General features: G+C 44.3%; 1 protein-coding gene across 1 annotated transcript; it reads right to left on the bottom strand.

The window, feature by feature from the left end:
• Positions 1-699: 699 nt before the first annotated feature.
• mfsd13a (major facilitator superfamily domain containing 13A) lies at positions 700-10,261 on the bottom strand. The gene is made up of 9 exons (XM_080834376.1): positions 10,173-10,261; positions 6,408-6,710; positions 5,909-5,988; positions 5,196-5,651; positions 4,422-4,542; positions 3,997-4,093; positions 3,346-3,517; positions 2,686-2,879; positions 700-2,410 (listed from the first exon to the last, which is right to left on the bottom strand). Exons 2-9 carry the CDS (start codon positions 6,570-6,572, stop codon positions 2,163-2,165), a joined length of 1,533 nt encoding a protein of 510 aa, XP_080690502.1. The 5' UTR covers positions 6,573-6,710; positions 10,173-10,261; the 3' UTR covers positions 700-2,162.
• Between the last annotated feature and the right edge of the window lie 1,846 nt (positions 10,262-12,107).

Below are 12,107 nucleotides of genomic sequence, written 5' to 3' on the forward strand. Positions count from 1 at the left end.
GCGGTTATGAGCTCCAACGAAAGTGCACCAACTTTAAATTACACTGGCCAGTAGAACATTTTGGTATTGTGTGCTATGTATGCGGTGTTTAACTGTTTACATGTTAATATGTTGTGTAAATAAATATGGAATTGTTTTTTCGAAGCTGTCCGAGTTGGTTAAATGGTCATTTAAATTAGCATCCCACCACCGTAGTTATATTTTCTCCAGACAAAATTAAATGAGCCATATCATTGGTGGGAGGGCTACATACACTAGCTTGCAACTATTAATATCTTATTAATAACTCATCATAATACAATAAAAAAACAATCGTTTGAAAATAATGGTATTAGACAATAAAACAACTTTTTTTCAGTTATGATCAGATGACAATTTTAAAACCATAGACATATATACATGTATATATATACATATATAGTTTAAACTAGAGCTCAAAATGACGTAATCACTTCCGGTTTCTGTGCCTCACCAGCTCCGAACCTCACTGCACGTCCCTGCGTTACATGGCCTACTTTGAACTTTATTCAACAGGTTTTAAAAACAATTTAATCTTACGAACCTGAGCCCAACAAAAGAAAACGTATTAAATTCTCAAGTTACCATCCTCAAAAAAACACTCAATATCATGGCATTACGTCTCTTTATTTGGCAACATAAATGGTTTGACAAAGGCAGGTGCCACCAGGAACAGAGCAATACATTATGGTTGCATCTCGGACTACTTTAGAATAAGGCAGTCTCCTGAAACTGAGACCTGACAGTGTTGAGCCATCTTAATTTCCTGAGACACTTAAAAATTCAAATTCAGCTGTAGCTTACCTTGGTCAAAATGGAACAGAAAAGGATGCAGAAAGATCACCAATTTCATAACAGCTTAAAGAAATGTTTTAATTACATAACTGCTGCAAGCAGTTTTCAAAGTGAATTTTCACCTAATTGGTTTGGGTCTCATCAAGTAGCAACTCACATGACCGCCTTGACCAAAAATTGCACATGCTCCTAAAGCCAGGTCTTCAACTTGGGATGTTTTCCTCCATTTGTGAACTTCCAAACATGGAGATAATTAATATAAAAATATCTGTATAACCAAGTCAACTTTCAGTCTTTACGAAATGTTTCAGTCCGTTTCAGTATGGGTAAGAAGTTAGAAACAAGCATTGGAATGTCTCGATTTCAGTTGGAACATTAACAACATTGTGCAGCTCTTCTCAATAGAAAAATATCTAGACATTGGTGTAGAGCTCTGAACCAGATACATTATAAAATCTAAACTTGGCAGACAGACTAAGATGTTGGACAAGCTTATTCAGTATCATACCATCAAGGGGTTAAAACTGGTGATGCATATAAAAATACAATTAGGCTATTTGCTACACTGTAATTCATGCAAATGAACATGGATCAAACCTGGAATGCTTCTGTATACACGCACATGCCCTGTTCACAAAATAACACGAGTCACAAGCGGAGACAGTTGAGAGAGAAAGGGGCGAATACAGAAACAGAGTTTTCTTCTCGGGACATGTTGAAAACCTAGAAATGTGTTCGGATTTTTGGCAGGTAAACGTGCTTGGTCTCAGACGAGCAACTTCATCCTGCCTCAGGGATTCCATTCTCCCGCTGGCGGGTAGGAGAGAAGCCCAAAGCACCTCTGTAGTACGAAGCTGAGTGTGCTTTGTGTCCATCGGTTATAGTGGTCCCCTTGAAATACTTTTTTTTTCTTCCCTCATTGTATTTGGTCACAAGTTCGTTACAATTTATAAATATAACAACAACAAAACAAATGTTTTTTTCTTTGTAGCACAAAAAAGGGAAGGCACTCCAAGGAGTGAGCCCCAGACACGCAAGAAGATCTTCCTTCTCACCTGGGTGTTCTCAAGTCCTTTGTCAGGCAGAAGGTGAACATATGAGTGTGTACAAGCTTACGTGTGTGAGTGTGTGAGTGTGTGTCTGTGTGTGTCAGATTGTGTGTATGGATGAAAATGTGTGTATATGTGCTTACACATGTGTACAAGTAAGTATTTGTATGAGAGCGTGCGTGTATGTGGGGGTGTGTGTGTGTGTTTGTAAAAAAATAAGTGCGTGCTAGTGCACAATAATCTATCTGCTTTTCATGTGAGCAGTCAAGACCTTGTGCCTTGGTTGACCATGGCCTTCCATCAGATGGCCTTGATGTCCAGGAAGGGCCCCTGCTCCACGCCTTGCCGCTGGGCCTTAATGCCCTGCAGGCGGCGCCCATGCAATGTGAAGCGGGACCAGGCCATTAGCTGCAGCAGGGCACAGGAGATGGGCACGAACACCAACAGGTAGAAGCAGCCTTGCCGCAGGGGCATGGAGCCAACAGGATTAGGGACCGCCGTGGCCGCCACCACCTCTCTCAGTGGGTTCCGCTCGAAGATGTCATAGCCTGGGGAAGGGAGAGAGAGACAGAGAGAGAGAGAGAGAGTTGTGAGTGGTGTAGGTGAAAAGTGTAGATCCAGTATGGACATACAAATGGTGTGCAGGTAAATGTGATACACATGTGTTCATGTGCTATTTTTTTTTGCATATTTCCAAATACGGCAATCGACTTGCTGAACATTTGACCATTTGCACACCAAATACTATGACCACAATAATGTGCAACTTAGGTGACCTGATCCACTCGCAGTTGCCTAGATGTCTTAATCTGTCCGTGCTCACCTGTATAGACACACAGAAGCCAGGTGCCGATCAGAGGTGCAAACGTCTGTCCAGGCTTGGTCACCAGGGCAACCATGCCAAAGACCAGGGCGGATGCTGCCTGCTGGCGCCGGTTCCGCACGTAGTCCTCGTCCACCAGGTCGGTGATGACCAGGTTGAGCAGTTTGCAGGTGCCCTCTGTAAACACCCGGTTACTGTGAGGGGAAAGACAGGGAGAGGCTTCTTAAGCGCTCACATCCGTCACAGAACAATGTGTGCGTAAATGCCTCACAAGCCAGTCAGCACACACTAAAGGTGGAGTATTTGCAGATTAAATAGGGATGAAGGGAACAAGAGACCAGAGCCACACAGACGTAGAGGGAAACCTGTGTTTACTCTACAAGTTGACACAACTAATGTCATTTGCTGTGACCATGCTATGTGTTATAAGACAGAATAGCAAGAGCACCCAGTTGTTGTTGTCTTATGGTTCACTCTTCACAATATTTTAATATTATTGCGTCTTCTGAAATCTACAATCGAATTAAACAACTAAAATGACTGATGTCACAACTCTGCAAATGCATCTCTTCTTGAACTTTACTCCTAGAAACAACATTCCACGCATGACGTGAGGCTCAGATGAAAACAAAGAAGCGTGTGTGTGAGACGGCCACTCACCTGGCGATAAAGATGCACAGCAGGTAGATGTGGTCGGCTCCTGCCAGTAGCATGGCCACGCTGAGGCCCAGCTTGAGCAGGAAGAGCCAGCGGATCACCTGGTACACGCCGTAACGCTGGCACAGGGCCAGGAAGTAGAGGTTGTTCAGGTGGGGCGCGATGTAGGACACACCTTGAGAGATGACAGTTACACGGTCACGGTCACAGATCAACAGAGCCTGGCGTTTGATCAACTTCAGTGTTTAAGTAGAGTCATTAGAGTCAACATCAACATGCGCAAGATAACTTATACATGACAAGGAGGAAGTTTCTCCCAAGATAAAATCACCACAGTGCCTGAGTGAACACTCCCATCGTGCATGAAAGAAGGCATATGACGATTGAAACAGGACAACACTGCAAGGTATACACTGGGGCAGGGATCTCATCCACCCAAAAATATTAATTTGACAATTCAGTGTAGCCTAATCATTTCCATTCACCTATACAGGGGCTTACTGCAGTGATCCCATGGAGACATAGAGGCTTGCTCTGGGAAGGTTGGCCAATGATATCATAAAAGAAACATCTTTTGTTACAGATCAGTGGGGTTGGCTGAGACCAGGGAAGAGATTCTGTGGGTGAAGGGTAAGGGATTAGCTGAACTCTTACCCAGTAGGAAGGAGCCTGTCGAGGCAGAGATCCTGTCTGACAACAGGTGCTCCAGAAAGAGAGGGAAGAAGTTGCTGTTGAAGTGGCAGTGAAAAACCTGCCAAACACACAAAAAGACATGACAACCAAAAAAAGATAAGGGTTAGAACAGAAACTAAGATTCTCAGATTACAGCAGACTTTCTCTTTTCGGAATATGTGAAAGGATCATGCATTTATACTGCCTTCATTTGAAATATTCCTGGAAGTTCCAAGAGGAACTGTTTCTGTTTTAAACAGAGGGCTATTGCATTCATGTTGTTAAGGTCAGGACCAATAAAACCACCTGTAACTATGTGTGTGTGTGTGTGTGTGTGTATGTGTGTGTGTGTGTGTGTGTGTGTGTGTGTGGGAAAAGCTTGTCCTTATGACAATCATTTATAGTACCTGGACAAGGTTCATAGAAGTGAACCACATGAAATTCCGGTGCCTGGAGAGCTGCCTCAGATACTCCCCCAGTGTCACTGGCCTCTCCTGGGGAACCAGAGGAGCCTGGCCAACAACCAGCCTAACAAGGCAAATAAAAGAGGAGGAAAGAAGTGAGGGACTCAAAAAGAAGAGGAGGGAGGGGGGCTGGCGACTTCCACAAAGGAACAAGCATAGAGGAGCATGCAGAGTCTGGGAAAGTGTGTAACTTGAGAAGGTTCACATCACAGTGGTCAGCCTTTCTGCCTGACACCTAAAGTGACTGAGTGCCTCTTGTTGGCCAACTTTCCACAAAACAAATCCCCTAATGGAAACACGGAGCTGAGCAAAATAAAGAATTAAATAACTAAAATCAATGGGCCCAGATTGTCCCATTCGAGACCTATTACACACCCATCATCGCAATTACTCTGTAAAAGAATCACCGGATATCAACAAAGACTTGGCATTTTAGGATAAGTGGAACAAACACATTTAGTGGCCACTTTGGATCAGTTTTGAACAGATTGCTGTGAACTTGCTGCCTAGAAATTCAATCCATAAACTTGGCCTTGCTTGGGGCCTTGCTTTACTCAGTAAGCTACAGTAGTAACATCTTCAACACAGGAGCAGTGGGTTCAAAGAAGACACACAGATACAGTTCAGGGAGAAGGATTTCTGCTGTCAAAATAGATACATTTTGGTCGAATTCAGGAAAAACTATTTTTTTTACTATTTCGGCTGAAATGAACTCACTCTTTGAGCGCCTGCCCCTCATCTTGACCCTGCCGCAGCCTGACCTCTGCCTGGAAGCGAATCCTTAGCAGGCGCAAGACCGTCACGAAGCCCAGCACAGAGACGGCGGCCAGGCAGACGCAGAAGAGCCGGAACGCCGCAAAGTCCTCCTTGTCCCAGAAGCAGTAGGACATGAAGACGGACAGCGAGCCCAGGGCACTGAAGAGCGAGCTGTGGAAGTTGAGACGGGCGCGCGCGTGCGCCGACACGGCCAGGTCGGCCAGCAGGGCATTGTGGTTGAGGTCCACCACCGTCAGGAAGCCGTCGTACAGGCACAGGCATAGCAGGAACTGCAGCGACGGCCGCGCCCACGCTACCCAGAAGGCCAGGAAGGAGAGGGCGAAGAGCGGCCCACTGCGGGAAAGCGCCCGCAAGCGCTGCAGCACCACCTCCGGCCCGGTGATCTGAGACCCTGCCCTGAGTGGAGAGGAGAGGAGAGGAGAGGAGAGGAGAGGAGAGAGCAGCAGCAGAACTTAGAACTATTCATACACCAAAACCAGAAAGGGACTGGTTCACCCCAAGATTTTAACCAGGCTGCTACTGCTGCTACTGCTACTTTCAAATTAATCAAGATGCATACAGGTGTACATCAGAATTAGCTTCATCAATTACCTAGGCCAGAAAGTGTAAGTCTAAGTGACTGCATGCTAAATGAGAAAGAGCAAGAGACTTGCTTTGTGGATCCGAGGAAGGAGCGATCGCTCAGCCATCCAAAAAGAGGGTCATTCAGGCTGTTCCATATCAGAAATACGGTCTGACGAGGGAAGGAAATAAAACAATGAGATATAAGACAGCTTAAAAAAAACATTTCAACCCTGAAGTGTAGACAAATGTAGAATTTCCTTTTGAGGATACATTAGGCGCTGCACGTGTGTGTGCTGCACATTTACCATAATTTATTTATCAGCAGCCTTTGTCTTAAGTAACTTACAGAATGGGTGGGGCACTCATTTAAGCATTATAAAAGTGTTCCTTTATAATCAAACATGTGATCTTGGTGGTGTAATTTCCACCTTGCACTACCAGTTTAGCCATAGGAGCTCAATAGTTAATGTGTATAAGTCTTTTGAGTGACAGTGGCTGACAAAAGTCAAGGAAGTCTTGTTTGCGTGTGTGTGTGTTTGCAAACAGATGCTTGTCCGTTTCATTGAAACTAGAGGAGGATACACTCACCTCTCCCACCCAAAAGGACAGCTTGTCGATCTTGTAAACGGACACGAACGTCTCCACATAGTAGAGAAGGAAGACGTTGTGCAGGATGGAGACGAACAGCGACAGCGAGCCGTACAGCACCGCCGTCGAGACATTCAGGCACCAGCCCCACTGCCTTCTTCCCATCCTCCTCTCTCCGCTCTGTCTCTCCTTCTCTCACTCTTCCTCTTTGTGCTCGCTCTCACTCGCTTGCTTCGAAGTAGAGACTCGCTCATCCCACAGGCGGAGCAGCTGGGCCGTGGGGGTTCAACCCCACTCCCAGTCCTGAGAGAGAGAGAGAGAGACACACACACACACACACACACAGACAGAGAGAGAGAGAGAGAGAGAGAGAGAGAAGACACACACACACACACACACACACACACACACACACACACACACACACACACACACACAGAGAGAGAGAGAAGACAACAGAACCAGAAAAATATTAGGCCTCATGTTAAAGCAGTCCAGTACAGCATTTTAAAACTGCATTTCTATTACTGTGATTTCAGGAAAACACCAGAGTCGAAAAGCACTGATGAAAACCCTTAATGGACAAAGAGCTTTTCTTTGTGTCACTCGCTCTCTGGATAGCTCTGGATAGCGGAACCTACAGGGACGTCCATAACATCAACCCAACACTTAAGGACTGCCAGTCTCTGAACCTACAGGGACGTCCATAACATCAGCCCAACACTTAAGGACTGCCAGTCTCTGAACCTACAGGGACGTCCATAACATCAGCCCAACACTTAACGACTGCCGGTCTCTGTCTCAACAAGTCTCCGAGGGGGATGGAAAACATAAAACAGTTCCTCTCACTCAAACACTCTCTTTTTCTCTCTCTCGCTCTCCCTTGCCTTCTCTCACACAGGGTGTGACTGTCAAATGGCCACTGGTGTCTGTTTCTGACATCAGGGTGATGCTCTTTCCAGGCCACAGTGGGTGTGCTGAGGGTGTGTGTTTCTGGCAGGGCTATGTCCATCTGAGGCTCCAGAAACACTCACAACGATGCCTCGGTGGAAATCAGAGTTTAAGGTTCCCATGGAGACAGATTACCCCTCTTTAGTCCCAACAAAGCAATCCCGATTATCTTCTCCTGCCAAGAGTCAGCTGAATGATGGGGTGTAATACCATACAGCTCATGCTGAAATTACAGTCTGATCATAACACACAACTCAGATACACACACACACACACACACACACACACACACACACACACACTAAACGGAAAACTAACTAAAACACCTTCCAAAGCTGTCGTAAAATTATCTGGAGACATTTCGTTTGACATTTACCTGTGATAACAGAAACCAGACAAAGGTAAGGTAATTTCTGAATCCTATTCAAGCTGATGAGACCAACTTTTATGAAGGAAAAGCGGGAACTCCTAACCTAAGACCCCGTTGCTATGGCTGATGTCAAGTCCCAAAAGCTTGCTTTCAATGACCTCTGTGATTGATAGTGAGTGGCATGCCTGCCATAGCCTACCGCAAACAACAATAAATAAACGTGACAGGCTACACATTAAATAGTAACGCAATATGCAACTCACACACTTCACTATAGGCATTTGTATGAAGATGTTTGTATAGACAGGGGCTAGTTTAATGTTCCCATCAAACGTTACATTCTATCCATTTAGGCACTAAGCAAGTTGTCTCGGTTGGTTGGGGACCTTATTGCACCCCTTAAAAGTTCTATAGTCTAATTATTTTCTGATGATTGAAACGAAATGTTTTTACAGTAGTTCTGCTTCAGTATTCCAAACCATTGCAACGTGGAATAATATAAACTCAAATGTTTCGGTGGTTTGGGAGTTGGTCGTCCTCTAGAGTACTTAGGTCTCCTAGATCTTTGGAAATTACTCTTAGAGAAGAAAATTAGGGAGTCCCAAAATTAGGACTGACACGTCTATTATTTGTAGGGTTTTCTCCTAAATCGGCTAGTTAGTAACTACTCTCTGCCTTAAGATGCATGGTGAATACGGGCCCAGGGTTTTCCCCCACAATATCACACGCTTTCAGGTTTTTCTGGAAGTACAGAATGAAGTACAGTTCAAATCAGAAGCATTTCGTGCATGTTGACTAGATTACCATGATATATATCTTTGCAGATCGACTGTGATTGTAACTTGAGGTGTATAAAACAACGTGCAGGCCAACACAATCTCATGGGAACGGTCGCACAGCCATTACTGACTACACTACACTTCGGGAGTGGTGCCAGGTCGCCGGCGCGCTCCACACTATCTGGCCAGTTCCCATCAGATGAGCAGCGGAGCGAGACCGCTCTTTTCTCCTTTCCACCTGTATCGCGTTGCGCGCACACACCGATCCCCATCTCACCTTGGCTGTTCAGAACAGGTGGCTGCGCTCCCTCAACGCCAGACCACAGAAATACCCCTGTGTCCAGGGGATTCGAGAGGTGATGACACCGTGTTCTCTGATCCGAGGTAAGATAACAACAAAACAAACAGTCGGTGTCCAGGCAAAGGGGAGTCACCCCGCACGTTTTTTCACCATCAATGGGAATTGCTCACATTGGATCACGGCTCTGTTTCAGCGCAGCGACAACGGACTTTTACAGTGCAATATAATGACCGCAATCACATTCACAAGATAGAAGTACTGACGTACTGCACTGTGGACTCACAGTAAAACGAAAACATTATTGAACACCATTCAACAAATATTCTATAAGTAAATGGGCCCATGAGTTGCACATGTACATGAATGCGCTATATAAATAAAGTTGCCTGGCCTTGCCCATCAGCTCATTATTACGCTCACGGTAAGAAAGCAAGATGTGCGACAAGTAGGGAAGAATCGAAGCCCTCTTAGGTTAAAAACGGTTCGAAACGTTAAAAAATATAACATTAAACTCGCAACATTTTCCTACGTTCATATTATGCATTTCATAAACATTACGGGTATGTAACCTTCATGGCCCATAACATAATGACATTAAAGCTATGAGCCGTATCTTCAAATCACGGCAAAGTTACTCAAAGAAAGCAGTCCGATAACTCTTGCGGTGGTGCATCCATGATACAAACACGGCCACACAACGTGGTCCAGATATCCAACTTCAAAAAGCTTTGATGGAAAAAAAAAAAAACTTCCTCCTCTCACATCAACATACAGGAAGCCCTTCCGTGACAATTCTTCACCCACCTGTCTAGGCTGAATGGGTGTTTACGAAACAACAGATGGTTCGACTTTAGCCTCGGCAAACCTGATTACGTTCAATTACTCCTTTTAATGTCAAGTGGAGGAGATAATTATAGCCACCTCACGTTGGTAGAAGTACGCCAGGATACCTAGCTTACTAGCCCGCTAGCTGTATAGTGCACGATTCCTCTAACGTTAATCTGGTTGATCCATGGTGCCTCTAATTAATTGCCGCACATCTTTAATTCAAGGTAACTCGCCTAAAGTTACATTATAACGACCTGTAGTCAAAGAAACCATCAGCCATCTTACCATCAACCACATAGTATTGTTTATATGTTGGAGAATGGCGATCTAGACGGCTAGCTATAGTAGCTAGGAAGACGTGTAAGTTTTCCGCCAGCTATCAAAACAGTGCAAGACCAGCTGGCGTTAGCTAGCTTGCCAGCTATCCAACTAGCAGACTGGCTAACGTTATCAGTTAACCAACATATTAACTTTATTGACTTCACATAGTAACTGTACATCTTGTCGTTGACTAATCATTACAACAATGAGCTTACCATAACCAACAGATGATCACACTAACGCTACACAGATCTCGAATCCCCCAGTTTTGGCTTGTTGCTTCTTCCAAGCTCTTCGTTCTTTCGTACTAACATCAATGCCAGACGAGACAGACTAGCAAGAGAATATGCGTGGGGTAGCCTGTCTGACGTCATTACCAGACACTCAACGCTACGTCCTCGTATCACACCAGCTCAGAGCCGCAGAACCGCTGTTCCAGACCTGTAGCTTTCGATTCATGCGGTACCATTGATTTGGGCAGAAGGTTCGAAGTATATTTCAGAGACGGTTTGAATTGGGCCAATATAATAAATATTGCGGGTTGCTTCATCGTGTCCGGCGAACGTCAGATTAAATGCTTCAATTAAACAATGCCAAAATGTTAAACAGATGTGAGTCTTTTGAAGGGTCTTTGCCAATAGGCTGGGTGTTTGCTTTATTTAGGTACAGACAGAATCGATGGTTATGGTTGTAGTAGCCTATTTAGCAGACACTTTTGCCCAAATCAACTTAAACGAAGGAAGACATTAAAAAAGAATCCATGGCACAAACATTTTGTACGGAGCCCCTAAAGGGACATGAAAAAAAAAAACCTTTCTCGTGCGCACCAGAAAGTTTCTCGTGCGCACCAGAAACTTTAGGGACGGCATGGCCCACAATTGGGCCAAACACTGTCTATGCCAAATAAAAACAATAGAAATGCCATAAGAAAGCCATAATATCCCATACCAGCCAAAGCTTAACCAGAATTGACCCATAATTTAACCACATAGGCCATACAGGCCTACCCAGAATAGCCAAGCCAAAACACGGCTTTTATTTATTTAAATTCATCCTCACTGCTATCCTAGTTTCCTAGGCATGGTGTAATGTGACGGTGGAAAAAGGAGTGGATTGGGGAAAATCGGTTTATTATTCTATTCCTTTCTGATAGCACGGGTCTCTCGTCGAGGAGGCTCAGCTGCGCAGCGCTTATATGCAGCCAGTCAGATGAGGTAGCCTGCCTCCTTGGTTGAAGTAGCCAAATTAGGCTAGGCTATAGGGCTGAACACAGAAAACACAGAAACAAGACAAACCGTAATTACTACATTTGCTAATAATTGTAGAATGATTAATTAGGCATAGGATACTTACTCTAATTAGTGTTTTATGTCCGTAGGCAGATCTGGGTCGATTCTAGACGATTCTCTGCCCGTCCTGCCTAGTTCTACTCACTGTTTTAGCCTACTAGAATGAGTAGCCAAGTTTCTGGTGCGCACGAGAAACTTTCTGGTGCGCACGAGAAAGTTTTTTTTTTTTTTCATGTCCCTTTAGGGGCTCCGTAATTTTGCCTATTCCAGGACCGAGCAATAAACTATAGGCCTAGCCTAAAAGCCCATCAACACGTTGCTTCAGGAGCACAGAAAGGAGGGGTGTAAGTTGGTTGTTTGATTACCTGAAATAAACAACCGTTCGCTATCGCGGACATGCCTCTCTCAAACTGCGACTCTGCAGTCGTCCGAGCTAGCATTTTCTATACGGGATGGCCGTATAGAAAATGCTTTAACGTAGACTAGTAGTTTATTGTTATTTAGGACGCATGGTTTTGTTATATCCTACAACATAATTTTACAGCCTAAATATTTTCAGATCAGGGCTACTTTACTTTACTTAATACTTTGCATCTATGGCATTTAAAAAATATATATATAACTAGGAGCAGTGCCAAATGAATCCTGATCATGATGTTTTGGCATAGGCTGTTAGTCTATAATGAACTTTAAAATAGAATGTTCTCTGTTTGGCCCAGTGGAAGCATTTAAAGATCATAATAGAAGCTCCCCAAAAGAATACATTTGGCTCATAATAATATTTGCCAAAAGGCCTATAGTCACAACATTAATTGAAGAAAGAACATGATTTGCACATACAGAACTCAATAAAAGATAATG

Source organism: Sprattus sprattus (genome assembly GCF_963457725.1).
Source record: "Sprattus sprattus genome assembly, chromosome: 3".
NCBI classification, from domain to species: Eukaryota; Metazoa; Chordata; class Actinopteri; order Clupeiformes; family Clupeidae; genus Sprattus; species Sprattus sprattus.

Bases quoted from the DNA above. Each gene is read 5' to 3' on its own strand.
- mfsd13a (XM_080834376.1), bottom strand. From the start codon at position 6,572: ATGGGAAGAAGGCAGTGGGGCTGGTGCCTGAATGTCTCGACGGCGGTG. The intron at 5,989-6,407 runs GTGAGTGTATCC...TTCCCTCGTCAG, and splicing joins TGTCCTTTTGGGTGGGAGAG to ACCGTATTTCTGATATGGAA. The intron at 2,411-2,685 runs GTGAGCACGGAC...TCCCTTCCCCAG, and splicing joins GCTTCTGTGTGTCTATACAG to GCTATGACATCTTCGAGCGG.